Below are 20387 nucleotides of genomic sequence, written 5' to 3' on the forward strand. Positions count from 1 at the left end.
GTTTTACAACAGCTGGAGGGCCGCAGATTGAGCATGCCTAGTCTAGATAAGTTAAATAGGGTAAATGTGAACAAGGCTCCGGGTCCAGATGGAATACACCCAAGAGTGCTTAAAGAGCTCAGTTCAGTCATTGCTGTGACCCTGTTTATAATTTTTTAAGATTCGCTAGGTACTGGTACAATGCCAAGTGATTGGCGCAAGGCAAACGTGGTGCCCAGATTCAAAAAAGGATCTAAGTCCTTCACAGGTAATTATAGACCAGTTAGTTTAACTTCTGTTGTGGGAAAAATGTTTAAAGGACTCTTAAGGGACTATATACAGGGGTATGTGACTGTAAATAATATTATAAGTGATAACCAACATGGGTTTACCAAGGACAGAAGTTGTCAGACTAACCTGATTTGTGTTTATGAGGAGGTGAGTAGAAGCCTGGACAGAGGGGCAGCTGTGGATGTAGTGTTTCTGGATTTTGCAAAGGTTTTTGATACTGCCCCTCCTAGATGTTTAATAGGTAAAGTAAGTTCTTTAGGCTTGGAAAGTGTAGTTTGTAATTGGATTGAAAACTGGCTGAAGGACCGTGTCCAGAGAGTTGTGGTCAATGATTCCTATTCAGAATTGTCCCGGGTTAAGTCATGTACCCCAATGGTTCAGTGCTGGGTCCTTTATTATTTAATTTATTTATTAATGATATCGAGGACAGGATTAATAGCACCATTTCTATTTTTGCAGATGATACTAAGCTATGTAGAACTTTACGGTCTATGGAAGATGTCCATATACTACAAGCTGACTTGAACACTCTGAGCGATTGGGCATCAACTTGGCAAATTAGGTTCAATGTGGATAAATGTAAAGTTATGCATCTTGGTAGTAATAATCTATGTGCTTCATATGTCCTAGGTGATGTAACACTAAAAGAGTCACATATAGAGAAGGATTTGGGTGTCCTTGTGGATGGTAGATTAAATTACAGCATACAATGTCAATCAGCTGCTTTTAAGGCCACCAGGATATTATCATGCATTAAACGAGGTATGGACTCAGGGGGGCAGGGATGTAATAGTACCACTTTACAAAGCGCTGGTACGGCCTCATCTGGAATATGCAGTTCAGTTCTGGGCACCAGTACATAGAAAGGATGCACTGCAGCTAGAAAAAGTACAGAGGAGAGAAACTAAACGGATAAGGTGAATGGAGGGTCTTAGTTATGAAAAAAGATTAAAATAATGTATTTAGTCTTGAGAAGAGACGTCTAAGGGGGGGACATGATTAACCTATACACATATAAAAATGGGCCATACAAAAAATACGGTGAAAAACTGTTCAATGTAAAATGCCCTCAAAACACAAGGGGGCACTGCCTCCGACTGGAGAATAAAAAGTTCAGTCTCCAGAAGCGTCAAAGCTTCTTTACTGTAAGAACTGTGAATCTGTGGAATAGACTTCGTCAGGATGTTGTCACAGAAGGAACAGTGGACAGTTTCATAAAAGGTTTAGATGAATTCTTAAAAGTAAACAACATTAATGCTTATAAAAACACATAGGAATTCCTTCTGGGATTCGCATCCCCACCTATCCTTGGTTGAACTTGATGGACTTGTGTCTTATTTCAACCGTATTAACTATGTAATTATATATATTTTTATTTTTTTATAGGGAAGTATGTACCGGCCATTGGTGCAAAAAATGCCATGCAAAAACACCATTTGGGTCGTGTTACACACAGGTACACATTCACTAAAGTGTTTTTATGTATATATAGTTGTGCCATATAATGGCTTTCAGATTTGCCTATATACAGGTCCTTCTAAAAAAATTGAAGCACTTGGGTTGGACGGCACTCCTCTAGAGTCCTTTTTGTACGGTGCTCAGTGGTAATGTAAGATGATATATAGTAAAGGAGACCACGGCACTCGTTTTTCGTATATAAGAAAAAATATTTTTATATTTTCATTATTTTCATTTCATGATATTTATATCTTATTTCATCACTTCATCATTCATAATTTCATTGTTTGTTAGCATCCAGGAATGCAAAGACTTGGCCAACGTTTAACGTTTCGGTCCTTGTATGGGACCTTGATCACGGCCTTTGTCCGGGCTGCATGTTGCCTGCTTGAGGATGCGCATCCTCAAGCAGGCAACATGCAGCCCGGACAAAGGCCGTGATCAAGGTCCCATACAAGGACCGAAACGTTAAACGTTGGCCAAGTCTTTGCATTCCTGGATGCTAACAAACAATGAAATTATGAATGATGAAATGATGAAATAAGATATAAATATCATGAAATGAAAATAATGAAAATATAAAAATATTTTTTCTTATATACGAAAAACGAGTGCCGTGGTCTCCTTTACTATATATCTTCTAAAAACATTAGCATATTGTGATAAAGTTCATTATTTTCTGTAATGTACTGATAAACATTAGACTTTCATATATTTTAGATTCATTACACACCAACTGAAGTAGTTCAAGCCTTTTATTGTTTTAATATTGATGATTTTGGCATACAGCTCATGAAAACCCACATTTCCTATCTAAAAAAATTAGCATATTTCATCCGACCAATAAAAGAAAAGTGTTTTTAATACAAAAAAAGTCAACCTTCAAATAATTATGTTCAGTTATGCACTCAATACTTGGTCGGGAATCCTTTTGCAGAAATGACTGCTTCAATGCGGCGTGGCATGGAGGCAATCAGCCTGTGGCACTGCTGAGGTGTTATGGAGGCCCAGGATGCTTCGATAGCGGCCTTAAGCTCATCCAGAGTGTTGGGTCTTGCGTCTGTCAACTTTCTCTTCCCAATATCCCACAGATTCTCTATGGGGTTCAGGTCAGGGGAGTTGGCAGGCCAATTGAGCACAGTAATACCATGGTCAGTAAACCATTTACCAGTTGTTTTGGCACTGTGAGCGGGTGCCAGGTTGTGCTGAAAAATGAAATCTTCATCTCCATAAAGCTTTTCAGCAGATGGAAGCATGAAGTGCTCCAAAATCTCCTGATAGCTAGCTGAATTGACCCTGCCAATGATAAAACACAGTGGACCAACACCAGCAGCTGACATGGCACCCAAGACCATCACTGACTGTGGGTACTTGACACTGGACTTCAGGCATTTTGGCATTTCCCTCTTCCCAGTCTTCCTCCAGACTCTGGCACCTTGATTTCCGAATGACATGCAAAATTTGCTTTCATCCGAAAAAAGTACTTTGGACCACTGAGCAACAGTCCAGTGCTGCTTCTCTGTAGCCCAGGTCAGGCGCTTCTGCCGCTGTTTCTGGTTCAAAAGTGGCTTGACCTGGGGAATGCGGCACCTGTAGCCCATTTCCTGCACACGTCTGTACACGGTGGCTCTGGATGTTTCTACTCCAGACTCAGTCCACTGCTTCCGCAGGTCCCCCAAGGTCTGGAATCGGCCCTTCTCCACAATCTTCCTTAGGCTCCGGTCACCTCTTCTCGTTGTGCAGCGTTTTCTGCCACACTTTTTTCTTCCCACAGACTTCCCACTGAGGTGCCTTGATACAGCACTCTGGGAGCAGCCTATTCGTTCAGAAATTTCTTTCTGTGTCTTACCCTCTTGCTTGAGGGTGTCAATGATGGCCTTCTGGACAGCAGTCAGGTCGGCAGTCTTACCCATGATTGCGGTTTTGAGTAATGAACCAGGCTGGGAGTTTTTAAAAGCTTCAGGAATCTTTTGCAGGTGTTTAGAGTTAATTAGTTGATTCAGATGATTAGGTTAATAGCTCGTTTAAAGAACCATTTCATGATATGCTAATTCTTTGAGATAGGAATTTTGGGTTTTCATGAGCTGTATGCCAAAATCATCAATATTAAAACAATAAAAGGCTTGAACTACTTCAGTTGATGTGTAATGAATCTAAAATATATGAAAGTCTAATGTTTATCAGTACATTACAGAAAATAATGAACTTTATCACAATATGCTAATTTTAGAAGGACCTGTATATATACAGTTGCAAGAAAAAGTATGTGAACCTTTTGGAATGATTTGGATTTCTGCACAAATTGGTGGACAGATGGCCTTAAGTTCTCCTGCAAAATGTCTTGATAAACTTGGGAATTCATTTTTCCTTCTATGATAGCAATCCGTCCAGGCCCTGACGCAGCAAAGCAGCCCCAAACCATGATGCCCCCACCACCATACTTCACAGTTGGGATGAGGTTTTGATGTTGGTGTGCTCTGCCTCTTTTTCTCCACACATAGTGTTTTGTGTTTCTTCCAAACAACTCAACTTTGTTTTTATCTGTCCACAGAATATTTGCCAGTACTGCTGTGGAACACCCAGGTGCTCTTGTGCAAACTGTAAACGTGCAGCAATGTTTTTTTAGCATATGCCAGAGACTTTTGTAAGTCTTTAGCTGACACTCTAGGATTCTTCTTCACCTCATTGAGCAGTCTGCGCTGTGCTCTTGCAGTCATCTTTACAGGACGTCCACTCCTAGGGAGAGTAGCAGCAGTGCTCCGATTTATCTTACCGTGGACTGATGAACAGCAAGGCTTTTGGAGATACTTTTATAACCTTTTCCAGCTTTATGCAAGTCAACAATTCTTAATCGTAGGTCTTCTGAGAGCTCTTTTGTGCGAGGCATCATTCACATCAGGCAATGCTTCTTGTGAAAAGAAAACCCAGAACTGGTGTGTGTTTTGTATAGGGCAGGGCAGCTGTAACCAATACCTCCAATCTCATCTCATTGATTGGACTACAGTTGGCTGATACCTCACTCCAATTAGCTCTTTGAGATGTCATTAGTCTAGGGGTTCACATACTTTTTCCACCTGCACTGTGAATGTTTACATGGTGTGTTCAATAAAAACATGGTAACATTTAATTCTTTGTGTGTTATTAGTTTAAGCAGATTGTGAATGTTTATTGTTGTGACTTAGATGAAGATCAGATCACATTTTATGACCAATTTGTGCAGAAATCCATATCATTCCAAAGGGTTCACATACTTTTTCTTGCAACTGTATATACTAGCAGAAAGACCCGGCTTTCATCTATTTCATTTAATGTTTCTGTGTGTCGTTAAAAGATATCGACAGTATCCCCCATAACAGTGACCTCTACAGCACCCCGCCCCCTTAGCAGTGAACTCCACAGTCTCCCACCCCTTAACACTTAAACCCCCACAGTAGCCCATCCCCTTAACTTTGACCTTCATATCAGCGCGCCCCTTTAATTCTCCCTACACACTCGGGTTTTGGCTTTCCATTTGTGAGATCCGTTCAGGGCTCTCACAATCGGTCCAAAACGGATCAGTTTTGCCCTAATGCATTCTGAATGGAAAAGGATCCACTCAGAATGCATCAGTTTGCATCAGTTCAGTTTCCATTCCACTTTGGAGACGGACAGCGTTTTGATGTCCGTCTGATGAGACTAAGCCAAACGGATCCATCCTGGCACACAATGTAAGTTAATAGGGACAGATCCGTTTTCACTGACACAATCTGGCACAATAGAATATTGATCCATCCTCCATTGACTTTCAATGGTGTTTAAGATGGATCCGTCTTGGCTATGTTAAAGATAATATAAACGGATCCGTTCTGAACGGATGCAGACGGTTGTATTATCTGAACGGATCCTCTATGACGAATCCGCACAAAACGCAAGTGTGAAAGTAGCATAACAGTGAGTTTCACAGCACTCCACTCCCTTGACAGTGACCTCCATAGGGGACCGTCCCCTTATCTGTAACCTCCACAGTTTGCTACCCCTTTAACAAAGACCTCCACAGCACCCGTCCCTTTAACAGTGACTGCCACAGTACCCCGTTCTCTTAACAGTGACCTCCACAGTACCCTGCTCCCTTAACACTGACCTCACAGTACCGTGCCCCCTAAACAGTGACCTCCACAGTTCATGCCCCTTTAACAGTGACCTCCACAGCGGCCTGCCCCCTTAACAGTAACATCCACATTGAACACCCCTTTAACAGTGACTTCCACAGTGGCCGCCCCTTTAACAGTCAGCTGCACAGCAGCTGCCCTTTTAATAGTGGCCCCTGCCCCCTCAACAGTGACCTCCACAGCAGCTGCTCCTTTAATATTGGCCCCTGCCCCCTTAACAGTGACCTCTACAGTGCCCTGCCCCTTTAAGGCTAGCACAACAATTTTTATAAATGATAGGCTATGGTGTCACACTGCGATATGCTGCGACTGCGACACTAAAGTCACACAAAATCCCTATGCCCTATGTGTTGTGCAGCCCTAGCCTTAAGCTGACCTACAGCAGTGAAGAGAAATGGCTGGGTTGTTATGGAAACCTGGAGTAAAACTGTGTGTAAATGTGGAGAATAAGGGCCTTCAAGGTTCTATTGGCTGATAAGGGACATGTGACCATGTGTATGGCAGTTGGAATATGAAGAGAAAGACTTGCAGGCTTGTTTTGGCTAATGCAGGTAATTTTTTGGGAATATCTTGGGAACGGTATGTCCTAGAGAGCTGAGACCCGGTCTAAAACCTTCCCGGACACCTTTGCACGAGTGTGTGTCATTAAAAGATATCGACAGTATACCCCATAACAGTGACCTCTACAGCACCCCGCCCCTTTAACAGTGAACTCCACAGTTCCCTACCCCTTAACACTGACTCCCCCCACAGTTCCCAACCACTTTAAAATAGGACCTCCACAGCAGCCCATCCCCTTAACTTTGACCTTCACAGCACCTCGCCCCTTTAACAGCGAGTTTCACAGCACCCTACTCCATTGACAGTGACCTCCTCAGCAGCCTACTCCCTTAACAGTGACCTCCACAGCGCCCTGCCCCTTTAACAGTAACATCCACAGTGCCCACCTCTTTATCATTGACCTCCACAGTGCCCGCCCCTTTAACAGTGACCTCCACAGTGCCCGTCCCTTTAACAGTGACCTCCACAGTGCCCTCCACAGCACCCTGCCCATTTAATGCTAGGGCTACACGACAATATGTGTTGCGCAACATTTTGTCTCAACAATTTTTATAATAGGCTATGGTGTTGCACTTCGACACGTGACATGCTGCGACTGCGACACAACAGTCGTAAAAAATTCATCCTAGATGGATGCATGTAGCAGCATAGTTATGCCCTATGTGTCGTGCAACTTATTGTCGTCCTGTAACCCTAGCCTAAAGCTGACGTACAGCAGTGAAGAAAAATGGCTGGGGTTGTTATGGAAACCTGGAGTAAAACTGTGTGTATGGCAGTTGTCATTTGAAGAGAAAGACTTGCAGGTAATTTTTTGGGACTATCTCAGGTACGTCATAGAGAGCTGAAAGAAGACCTGGTCTAAAACCTTCCTGGACACCTGATGTACAGTACAGACCAAAGGTTTGGACACACCTTCTCATTCAAAGAGTTTTCTTTATTTTCATGACTATGAAAATTGTAGATTCACACTGAAGGCATCAAAACTATGAATTAACACATGTGGAATTATATACATAACAAAAAAGTGTGAAACAACTGAAAATATGTCATATTCTAGGTTCTTCAAAGTAGCCACCTTTTGCTTTGATTACTGCTTTGCACACTCTTGGCATTCTCTTGATGAACTTCAAGAGGTAGTCACCTGAAATGGTTTTCACTTCACAGGTGTGCCCTGTCAGGTTTAATAAGTGGGATTTCTTGCCTTATAAATGGGGTTGGGACTATCAGTTGCATTGTGGAGAAGTCAGGTGGATGCACAGCTGATAGTCCTACTGAATAGACTGTTAGAATTTGTATTATGGCAAGAAAAAAGCAGCTAAGTAAAGAAATGAAGGTCAGTCAGTCCGAAAAATTGGGAAAACTTTGAAAGTGTCCCCAAGTGCAGTTACAAAAACCATCAAGCGCTACAAAGAAACTGGCTCACATGCGGACCGCCCCAGGAAAGGAAGACCAAGAGTCATCTCTGCTGCGGAGGATAAGTTCTTCCGAGTCACCAGCCTCAGAAATCGCAGGTTAACAGCAGCTCAGATTAGAGACCAGGTCAATGCCACACAGAGCTCTAGCAGCAGACACATCTTTAGAACAACTGTTAAGAGGAGACTGTGTGAATCAGGCCTTTATGGTAGAATATCTGCTAGGAAACCACTGCTAAGGACAGGCAACAAGCAGAAGAGACTTGTTTGGGCTAAAGAACACAAGGAATGGACATTAGGCCAGTGGAAATCTGTGCTTTGGTCTGATGAGTCCAAATTTGAGATCTTTGGTTCCAACCACGGTGTCTTTGTGCGATGCAGAAAAGGTGAACGGATGGACTCTATATGCCTGGTTCCCACCGTGAAGCATGGAGGAGGCGGTGTGATAGTGTGGGGGTGCTTTGCTGGTGCTACTGTTGGGGATTTATTCAAAATTGAAGGCATACTGAACCAGCATGGCTACCACAGCATCTTGCAGCGGCATGCTATTCCATCCGGTTTGCGTTTAGTTGGACCATCATTTATTTTTCAGCAGGACAATGACCCCAAACACAACTCTAGGCTGTGTAAGGGCTATTTGCCCATAAAGGAGAGTGATGGGGTGCTGCGCCAGATGACCTGGCCTCCACAGTCACTGGACCTGAACCCAATCGAGATGGTTTGGGGTGAGCTGGACCGCAGAGTGAAGGCAAAAGGGCCAACAAGTGCTAAGCATCTCTGGGAACTCCTTCAAGATGACTACCAGGTGACTACCTGTTGAAGCTCATCAAGAGAATGCCAAGAGTGTGCAAAGCAGTAATCAAAGCAAAATGTGGCTACTTTGAAGAACCTAGAATATGACATATTTTCAGTTGTTTCACACTTTCTTGTTATGTATATAATTCCACATGTGTTAATTCATAGTTTTGATGCCTTCAGTGTGAATCTACAATTTTCATAGTCATGAAAATAAAGAAACTCTTTGAATGAGAAGGTGTGTCCAAACTTTTGGTCTGTACTGTACCTGTGTGCCAAATTTGGTGAAGATCGGTTCAGTCGCTTGGTCGCGCATAAAGAACAGACAGAGAGACAGACAGACGTCCAGATAGATTAGACTATCGTGCAAAAGTTCATTTAGTTCAGTAATGCAACTTAAAAGGTGAAACTAATATATGAGATAGACTCATTGCATGCAAAGCAAGATATTTCAAGCCTTTATTTGTTATAATTTGGATGATTATGGCTTACAGTTTATGAAAATCCCAAATTCACAATCTCAGAAAATTGGAATATTACATTAAATCAATAAAAAAAGGATGTTAAATAGAAAAATGTAGGACCTCTGAAAAGTATAATGATGCATATGTACTCATTACTTGGTTTGGGTCCCTTTGGCATCAATTACTGCCTCAATGCGGTGTGGCATGGATGCTATCATCCTGTGGCACTGCTGAGGTGTTATGGAAGACCACAATACACCCGGCCGGCAGCCCCATAGAACTGCCTAATCTTGTCTGCAATAACAGACAAGAAAAGGACATGAGGAGGAGAAGTAGGTTATTGGTGGCTCACTTGATCAATACAATGTATAGGTGCTCTGGTTTTGGACTGATTCACCCAATCAGAAGGGAGGTTTATAATAATGAAAATGTATATTGAAAAACCGGCACTCTACATCTATCAGTTATGCTAAGAAAGCAGTATACACAGATATGTTAGTAAAAAATATATACGTGTTTATTTGTATGGGAGTACAATAAAAATGGGTGATAAGAGGTAGGAGTTCTAAAAGATGGACTTGTAAAAATGAAAAAATATATCAAGATAAAAATAAAAATGAAAATCACAGTTTGCAGAAATGAGGATGTACACTAAAAATGTGTGCATACAATGAGGTGATAGGACAATGCAGTGGTTGTCCGATGATATCACCTGTAGTGAGATCAATAAGTCATTATGTCCATTTGTATATAGTTCATAAAGAGAAGGAAGGATTTTTTATCTTCTGTGTCGCTGATGGTCACATAGGAAAAATATATGATATATATAGTAGCGAAGGGATAAAAGGATAAAAAGTATATATATATATATATATATATATATATATATATATAAAAGTGGTGTGTCAGTCGGGCGCTGCACTTAGTGTGGCGTCCCACACATTGGAAAAAGGCTGCGCCCTGACTGTTACCTTCTTTATCAGGTGTAAATGTCCTGGCTGTCGGAGCGTCCCAGAGCGTGCCAGTGACAGTGTGTTTGACAGTGTGTTAGTTTTTAACGGCCGTTGTCTTCACTGTCGTGTGCATGTAGCAAAAAGTCAGTTAAAAATTTATAAACTTTCAGTTTTCAAATTTTTTCACTGATACCTGAGAAACAGACGCTAAAAACGGCGTTGGAGGGTGTTGGTCAGTGAATAAGGACAAAATAGAACATTGTCTACTTTTTGATGTCCATTACTGGCTGTTAAAAAAATGCCTTGAGAATAACCCTATAGACTACCATTGTTCTTAAAACGGATATGTCCATTTTCACTGTCGTGTGCATGTAGCCTTAGGCCTGTTTCACACTTGCCTTGTGGCTTTCCAGTTTTGAGATCCAGCAGATAATCTTAAAACCTGAATTAAAATGATCCGTGCAATTTCATACATCTGGATGCATCTTTTTTCGGACGGATCCGGTTGTATTAAATCCAAACGGAACAAACCAGATCCGACATGAAAATCATTGTAAGTTTGTTCTGTTTTGGAGACCAGACACAAAATGCAGCTTGCAGCGGTTTTGTGTCCGGTCAAAAAAGGCAACAGTATAGAATGGAATGCATCCTGATCAGTTTTGTCCCTATTGGTAATGAATGGGGACAAAACTGATCTGTTTTGGCCTGGTTTTGAGATCCTCTGCCATATCTCATAACTGGAAAGCCTAAAAAAATCGTATAAAATAGGAAAGATTTGACTAAAACAGGAGCAAAACAATATACTAATAAATGACCCCAAGTGTCTGTTAACCCCTTTAGGGACCCATGACGTACCAGTACGGCATGGATCCCGAGTCCTTAAGGACCCATGACGTACCGGTACGTCATGAGTTTAAAGTGAGATTGCGGCGCCCCAGGGGTTAATCCGCACAGGATGCCGGCTGAAATCATTCAGCTGGCATCCTGTCAAAATGCTGGGGGGGGGGGGGGGGGTATGACCCCCCCGTATCGGCGATCGCAGCAAACCGCAGGTCAATTCAGACCTGCGTTTTTTTGCGATTTCTGCAGTTTCTGATCGCCGCGGTCCCTGACTGCGGCGATCAGAAACTTTAGTGTGCCGAAAATATATATTTATCACCCCCCCTGCACCTCTAAATGATTTTAGCCCGGTGGGAGGTGCAGGGGGGGTGTTGCGGGCGGTGCGGGAGGCGGGCGGTGCGGCAGGCGGGATCGCGATCCCCCGCCCGCTTCCCGCCGAATAATCGTTGGTGTACAGTGGTTATACCAGGGTGTCAGCACATTGCTGACACCCTGGTATGAACGGCTGACATCTGTGAATGGATGTCAGCCATTTAACCCTTTCCATACAGCGGTCCGCACGCCATAAAAATAAAAAAATAAAAACTATGAGAAAATTGAAATTTTGCCCACCTTACGTCACAAAAAAGGTAATAAAAGTGATCAAAAAAGTCGCATGTACGCCAAAATAAGGCCAATCAAACCGTCATCTCATCCCGCAAAAAATGAGACCCTACCCAAGATAATCGCCCAAAAACTGAAAAAACTATGACTCTTAGACTATGGAAACACTAAAACATGTTTTTTTTTTGTTTAAAAAAAGAAATCATTGTGTAAAACTTACATAAATATAAAAAAGTATACATATTAGGTATCGCCGTGTCCGTATCGACCGGCTCTATAAAAATATCACATGAGTTAACCCCTCAGGTGACCACCGTAAAAAAATAAAAATAAAAACGGTATAATCGCCCAAAAACTGAAAAAACAATGGCTCTTAGGCTATGGAGACACTAAAACTTTTTTGTTTTAAAAATGAAATCATTGTGTAAAACTTACATAAATAAAAAAAAATTGTATACATATTAGGTATTGCCGCGTCCGTGACAACCTGCTCTATAAACATACCGCATGATCTAACCTTTCAGATGAATGTTGTAAATAACAACAAAAAAAAGCTATTTCTTGTTACCTTGCCGCACAAAAAGTGTAATATAGAGCAACCAAAAATCATATGTACCCTAAACTAGTACCAACTAAACTGCCACACAATCCCGTAGTTTCTAAAATGGGGTCACTTTTATGGAGTTTCTACTCTAGGGGTGCAACAGGGGGGCTTCAAATGGGGCATGGTGTCAAAAAAACCAGTCCAGCAAAATCTGCCTTCCAAAAACCGTATGGCATTCCTTTCCTTCTGTGCCCTGCCGTGTGCCCGTACAGCGGTTTACAACCACATATGAGGTGTTTCTGTAAACTACAGAATCAGGGCCATAAATCTAGAGTTTTGTTTGGCTGTTAACCCTTGCTTTGTTACTTGAAAAAAAATATTAAAATGGTAAATCTGCCAAAAAAGTGCAATTTTGAAATTGTATCTCTATTTTCCATTAAATCTTGTGCAACACCTAAAGGGTTAACAAAGTTTGTAAAATCAGTTTTGAATACCTTGAGGGGTGTAGTTTCTTAGATGGGGTCACTTTTAGGGAGTTTCTACTCTAGGGGTGCATCAGGGGGGCTTCAAATGGGACATGGTGTAAATAAACCAGTCCAGCAAAATCTGCCTTCCAAAAACCAAACGGCGCACCTTTCACTCTACACCCTGCTGTGTGGCCATACAGTAGTTAACGGCCACATATGGGGTGTTTCTGTAAACGGCAGAGTCAGGGCAATAAAGATACAGTCTTGTTTGGCTGTTAACCCTTGCTTTGTTAGTGGAAAAATGGGTTAAAATGGAAAATTAGACAAAAAAATTAAATTCTCAAATTTCATCCCCATTTGCCAATAACTCTTGTGCAACACCTAAAGGGTTAACGAAGTTTGTAAAATCAGTTTTGAATACCTTGAGGGGTGTAGTTTATAGAGTGGGGTGTAGTTTTTGGGTGGTTTCTATTATGTAAGCCTCGCAAAGTGACTTCAGAGCTGTAGTGGTCCCTAAAAATTGGGTTTTTGTAAATTTCTGAAAAATTTCAATATTTGCTTCTAAAGTTCTAAACCTTGTAACATCCCCAAAAAATAAAATATCATTCCCAAAATAATTCAAACATGAAGTAGACATATGGGGAATGTAAAGTCATCACAATTTTTGGGGGTATTACTATGTATTACAGAAGTAGAGAAACTGAAACTTTGAAATTTGCAAATTTTTCAATTTCTTTTGTCAATTTGGTAATTTTTTATGCAAAAAAATTAATTTTTTTGACTTCATTTTACCAATGTCATGAAGTACAATATGTGACGAAAAAACATTCTCAGAATGGCCTGGATAAGTCAAAGCGTTTTAAAGTTATCACCACTTAAAGTGACACTGGTCAGATTTGCAAAAAATGGCCAACTCCTTATAGTGAAATAGGGCTGAGTCCTTAAGGGGTTAAAGGTCTGGTATTAGAACTTCATAATGCAACATTCAATATGACTGTCATTGTTACTTAAAGATCAAGATTGTTTTCAGATTATTTTTTTTCTTATACTCCTCCATAAGCACAGATGAGGGCAATAGTTCCTTAATATGCTTCCCTCAGGCCTCCGCCAGGCCCTGTGACAATGAGTAATCAAGAGCTTCCTGGATGCTGAGGTGCTTTTATGTTTGTACACACATGCCCAGGCATTGATATACATCATGTACAATATCATAATTACAGTTAGTGTTTACACCCTAACTTATTTAGTAGGCAAGGTCATGTAAAGCAAAGCTTCTAGCCAAGATGAAAGATTTCATGCATTGTGCTTGTGGCAGTCTGCTTTTATCAGCAGTGTGCTTACCATATCATTCTAGTGCAGCACACAATAAATGCCATTAGTACAAGATAAAAGGTATAACAAGTATTTCATTAGCAGACACTATCACACCTCATTCTAAGGCCAAAGAATTGTCTATTGCAGAATGCTTGAAATGTATGCTTCCTTTTACCATTTTAAAGGAGTTGTCCACCCCTGCCGATCGCCTGTTTGGCAGTACCTCCAGCAACAGAACTACACAGCCCTGTCTGTTGTGCAGTGGAAGGAGCTGGTTACCACGCTACTTCCATTCACTTCAGTGGGAACAGTGCTGAGGTAACCAGCTTCATCCACTGCATAAGGGATGGAGCTGTGTAGTTTCGTTGTGGACTTCTAGCGATAAAGCTACCCTGAAACAACTGATCAAAGGAGGTGTGAGGTGTCGGATCCCTGCCAGTCAAAAAGTGATGGCCTATGCTGAGGTCTGAGGCCTATCCTATCCTTGTAAAGGAATGGACAACCCTGTTAAGGAATATTTTTATCCAAGAAGTACAACTTGCTGGTTAAAAGGCTGAACTCGATGAACATACAGTATGTCATTTTTTAGCCTTATAAACTATAGTACATATGTATGGGTCCGCGCTAGGCTTCCACAGGCTGGTGTTTCACTCACAGGAAGATTCAAATAGAGATTCCACGATGTCACCAGTGCATCTCCAGTTGTAATCGCGATACCGACCAGCAAGGTTTTTCTCCTTCAGGAGAAACAGAACATAGTGCAATACCCAGGGTGTTTAATATTCTGTAAGATTTATTGTACTTACAAACATCGATTGGTAACTAGCGTGTATAGATGCCCGACCCGGGTTTCGCCTTTGCTTCATCTGGGGCGTTACAAACTAATCAGTAAAAGCTCATATCCTGTCATATGCTGTTTCCTGAATCAGGATTCGAATATAATCGTATACATACATATCGATAAAACATTCGATTATTTATAATCGCATTCTAAAATCAACGACTTTTAAAACACAGACTCTAAAATCGTATGCGAAAAATAACACAGACTCTAAAATCGTATGCGAAAATAACACAGATTCTAAAATCGTATATGAAAATTACACACATAAAATCGCCGACATACTGATACATTAGTGAATTAATGACTAACTTCAAAGCCAGTGCCAATGTGCGTGCTTTGAGTTGAGCATGAGCCACACATGTGGTCTAGGAATTGCACTTCCTTATCTCTTATACACATTTCATACAATCGAAAGAATTATATTTGTAACCCAAATGCCTACATATACACCTATGGCATGGAAACTAATAATATACTGAGAACTACATAATCTCCATTACACTGAATCCTATATTAACCCACTATATACCTAAACCACCTGTTTTCCTACACATACCAATGAAGAGACGGTTAATGGGCACTAAAGATGATGTTCAGTGCATACTAACTGCCTTCATGTCCCATTCTATATTGACAACCATTGGGTTGTAAGGTGTTCAGTTGATATATCCACTTTGCTTCGATTTTATTAATCTGTTGTGCCACATCCCCACCTCTCCAATTTTTTTGCACATATTAGAGTCCAACAAATCTTTATCCTGCAGGGTTCTTTTGGTGGACTCTTTTAACCCCTTAAGGACCGAGGACGTACCGGTACGCCCTATTTCCCGAGTCCTTAAGGACCGAGGACGTACCGGTACGTCCTGACTTAAAACCGTAACTCCGGCGCCGCGGGGGTTAATCGGAACGGGATTTCGGCTGAAATCATTCAGCCGGCATCCCGTAACAACGCAGGGGGGGGTCATTTGACCCCCCCGTATCGGCGATCGCAGAAAACCGCATGTCAATTCAGACCTGCGGTTTTCTGCGTTTCCGGTCCATTCGGGTGTCCTGTGACCCGATGAACCGGAAAAAGACTGCGATCGGTGGCGTAATTATACACCACCAATCGCAGTCCGAGGATTTGAGGAGGCGGTGCTGGCCCTGGTGCTGAACACTGCTGTCCAGGGTGCTGATTGGTGCAGGGGAGAGAGGCGCGAGATTCAAACTTCCTGCGCTCCTCTCTCCCCTCCTCTTCCTGTTCTGCACGAGCACCCGGCAGCATCGTCCAGCACCAGCTCCTGTGTCCCCCTAATCGGCATCCATCACCCTCCTGCACCCATCGCCACCCAGGTAGGTTAGGGTCAGTGAGGGAGAGGCACCGTTAGGCAGGGAAAGAAGGGAAAAGTAAGTTAGGAAAAAAAAAAAAAAAAAAAACTTATCCAAACTTCCATCTATCCATCTAACCCTAACCCAGACCCCCCCTGCCACTTGCCCCCCCCCACCAGCCCCCCCACCCCACACCAGCCCCCCCACCCCACCCACCCCCCACCAGCCCCCCCACCCCCCACCAGCCCCCCTCCTCACCACCACTTTTTTTTTTCTGCGTGCGCTGACTGGCCGGCACTTTTTAGCGTCCGTCCACTGTTAGCGCATCGCCCGCCCCACACCCCACCGACCGCTGATCAGCGTTGTACCGCTGATCAGCAAGTTTTAACTTTTTTTTTTCCTAACACTTGCCCTTTTTTTTTTGCCTTTTTTAGTACGCGAACACCCGTTGCCCACACACACACGCACATATAATAAAGTTTTACACACACGCACACCTACACGCACACACACCCATGGCCCGCCGGGTGTTCTCGGCCGAGGAGGCATATGCCCAGATTGCCTCCGACTCTGAGAGCCCCAGTGAGGATGAGGATGACCCCACGTTCCTCTTATCATCCGCATCCTCCTCATCATCATCGGATGACGATGAGCCACCAAGGCGGCGGAGACGCCGCCAGGCGGAGCCAGGGGCCCCACATGCTAGGGATCCTGTGGCCCACCCTAGTACGAGCCGCCCTGGGGTTCGTACTGGTTTCCCGGCCCACCAAATAAGTCCACCGGAGACCCCTGCCGATGAACTTAGCTGGTGTCCCCCAGTGGACTTTGAGCCTGAGATTCCGGATTTCGCTGGCAATCCTGGAATCCAGATTCCCACAGTGGGGTTTACTGAAATAGACTATTTTAGTTTTTTTTTCAGTAACCCACTGGTGAATTTGATGGTGGAGCAGACGAATCTGTACGCCCAACAGTTCGTCGCTCAAAACCCAGGCTCAGTTTTGGCTAGACCCGGTGGCTGGACGCCGGTCAGTGCAGCCGAAATGAGGACATTTTGGGGCCTCGTGCTGCATATGGGTCTAGTCCAAAAACCCAGTGTCAGACAATACTGGAGTGGGGACGTCTTGTACCAGACCCCACTGTACAGTATGGTCATGACACGTCACCGGTTTGAGGCCATCCGGAAATGTCTGCATTATTCCGATAATGCAGCATGTCCACCCCGAGGTGATCCTGCCTATGACCGGCTGTATAAGATACGGCCGGTCATCGATCACTTTGGGGCCACATTTCAGCAGGCCTACGTACCTGGAAGGGAGGTCGCGGTTGATGAGTCGCTCATTGCGTTCAAGGGGAGACTCAGTTTCCGCCAATATATTCCCACAAAGCGGGCGAGGTATGGCGTGAAGCTATACAAAATTTGTGAGAGTACCTCAGGGTACACTTACAAATTTCGTGTGTACGAGGGGCGAGATTCCCGTATTCAACCCCCAGAATGTCCCCCCACTCTGGGTGTTAGCGGGAAACTCGTGTGGGACCTTATGTACCCACTGCTGGATAGTGGTTACCACTTGTACGTGGATAACTTTTATACCAGCATTCCCTTGTTCAGGTCCCTTGCCGCCAGATCCACGTTCGCTTGTGGGACCGTGCGGAAAAATCAGCGCGGCCTCCCTGCCTACCCCCTCCAGGTACCTATCCCCAGGGGTGAGACCCGTGCACTTACCAGTGGAAACCTGTTGCTGGTCAGGTATAAGGACAAGAGGGATGTCCTTATGCTGTCCACAATCCACGGTAACGGCACCACCCCAGTCCCTGTGCGAGGTACCGCGGCAACGGTCCTCAAGCCCGATTGTATCGTCGACTACAATCGGTATATGGGAGGAGTTGATCTCTCTGATCAAGTCCTCACGCCATATAACGCCATGCGCAAAACCCGGGCATGGTACAAAAAAGTTGCGGTCTACTTGGTGCAGGTTGCCATGTACAACTCTTTTGTACTATCCCGAAGCGCTGGCAGCACAGGGACATTCCTCCAATTCTATGAGGCAGTCCTCAAGGACCTGATCTTTTCGGACCGGGAAAGAGCAGGCCGGAGTACCTCGGGAACTGGAGGCGCCCGGATCGTCCCTGGCCAACACTTTCCAGGTGTGGTCCCCCATACTGGAAAGAAGGGACGAACCCAAAAAAAGTGCAGAGTGTGTCACAAGAGGGGGATACGGAAGGACACCACAACTCAGTGTGACACGTGCCCCGATCATCCGGGCCTCTGCATTATCAATTGCTTCAGGGAGTATCACACTTCCATGGAGTACTAAATTTTTATAATCCCCAACAGTTCACTAGAGAACATAAAACACTATGGCTCTCAGACTTTGGAGACACGAAAACTATTTTTCTTTCCCCAAAAAATATTAGTTTTAGTGCAGGCATCCTCAAACTGCGGCCCTCCAGATGTTGTAAAACTATAACTCCCAGCATGCCCAGACAACCTACAGCCATCATCAGGGCATAGTGGGAATTGTAGTTTTACAACATCTGGAGGGCCGCAGTTTTAGGATGCCTGCTTAGTGTGTCCAAAGTCTGAGAGCCATACATATTGGGCATCGTCGCGTGCGTAAAAGTCGTCGCTATAAAAATAACTTTTGACCAAACGCCTCGGATGAACGGTGTTAAAAATATAAAATAAAAACTGTGCCAAAACACCTATTTTTGGGCAAAATTTCAATTTAAATCCATTTTGCCGGTAATAAAGCAAGGGTTAACAGCCAAACAAAACTCAATATTTATGGCCCTGATTCTGTAGTTTGCAGAAACACCCCATATGTGGTCGTAAATGGCTATATAGCCGCACGGCAGGGCATAGAACGAAGGGAACGCCATACGGTTTCTGGAAGGCAGATTTTGATGGACAGTTTTTTTTTTGACACCATGTCCCATTAGAAGCCCCCCCTGATGTAGCCTAGACTAGAAACTCCAAAAAAGTGACCCCATCTAAGAAACTACACCCCTCAAGGTATTCAAAAGTTACTTTACAAACTATGTTAACCCTTTAGGTGTTCCACAAAACTAAATAGCGAATGTAGAAACAATTTTAGAATTTAATTTTTTTGTTACATTGCCTCAAAAAAGAGTAATATAGAGCAACCAAAAATCATATTTACCCCTAAAATAGTCCCAAAACAACAACCACCTTATCCCGTAGTTTCCTAGATGGGGTCACTTTTATGGAGTTTCTACTCTAGGGGTGCATCAGGGGGCTTGAAAGGGTACATGGTGTAAATAAACCAGTCCAGCAAAATCTGCCTTCCAAAAACCATATGGCGTTCCCCTTCTTCTATGTCCTGCCGTTTAGCCAAATAGTAGTTTACCACCACATATGGGGTGTTTCTGCAAACTACAGAATCAGGGCAACCCATTTTGAGTGTTGTTTGGCAGTTAACCCTTCTTTTACTCCTGGAAAAAATTGATTATATTGGAAAATTTTCCAAAAAATAGAAATTTCAAAATTGTTTCTCCATCTGCCATTAACTCTTGTGGAACACCTAAAGGGTTAACAAAGTTTGTAAACCCAGTTTTGAATACCTTGAGGGGTGTACTTTCTTAGATGGAGTCACTTTTCTGAAATTTCTATTCTAGGGGTGCAACAGGGGGCTTCAAATGGGACATGGTATAAACAAAACCAGTCCTGCAAAATCTGCCTTCCAAAACCCATATGGTGTTCCCCTCCTTCTATGTGCTACCGTTCGGCCAAACAGTAGTTTACGACCACATATGGGGTGTTTCTGCAAACTACAGAATCAGGGCAACCCATTTTGAGTGTTGTTTGGCAGTTAACCCTTGTTTTACTCCTGGAAAAAATTGATTATATTGGAAAATTTTCCAAAAAATAGAAATTTCTAAATTGTTTCTCCATCTGCCATTAACTCTTGTGGAACACCTAAAGGGTTAACAAAGTTTGTAAACCCAGTTTTGAATACCTTGAGGGGTGTACTTTCTTAGATGGAGTCACTTTTCTGAAATTTCTATTCTAGGGGTGCAACAGGGGGCTTCAAATGGGACATGGTATAAACAAAACCAGTCCTGCAAAATCTGCCTTCCAAAACCCATATGGTGTTCCCCTCCTTCTATGTGCTACCGTTCGGCCAAACAGTAGTTTACCACCACATATGGGGTGTTTCTGCAAACTACAGAATCAGGGCAACCCATTTTGAGTGTTGTTTGGCAGTTAACCCTTGTTTTACTCCTGGAAAAAATTGATTATATTGTAAAATTTTCCCAAAAATAGAAATTTCTAAATTGTTTCTCCATCTGCCATTAACTCTTGTGGAACACCTAAAGGGTTAACAAAGTTTGTAAACCCAGTTTTGAATACCTTGAGGGGTGTACTTTCTTAGATGGAGTCACTT

At 43.0% G+C, this 20387-nt stretch overlaps 1 protein-coding gene across 3 annotated transcripts in view; it reads left to right on the forward strand.

Moving 5' to 3' along the window:
* LOC122938416 (protein cordon-bleu-like) overlaps positions 1 to 20387 on the forward strand; it is a 503795-nt gene that overhangs the window by 35899 nt on the left and 447509 nt on the right. Inside the window, exon 2 of one of the 3 annotated variants that reach the window (XM_044293906.1) lies at positions 1657 to 1726. The exons of the other annotated variants lie outside the window; for them this stretch is intronic. Within the exon in view, the coding sequence (XP_044149841.1) occupies positions 1692 to 1726 (35 nt within the window). The 5' untranslated portion in view covers positions 1657 to 1691. The remainder of the gene's footprint in view (positions 1 to 1656; positions 1727 to 20387) is intronic. 3 annotated transcript variants of the gene reach the window in all.

Source organism: Bufo gargarizans, chromosome 5 (assembly GCF_014858855.1).
Source record: "Bufo gargarizans isolate SCDJY-AF-19 chromosome 5, ASM1485885v1, whole genome shotgun sequence".
Lineage (NCBI taxonomy): Eukaryota > Metazoa > Chordata > Amphibia > Anura > Bufonidae > Bufo > Bufo gargarizans.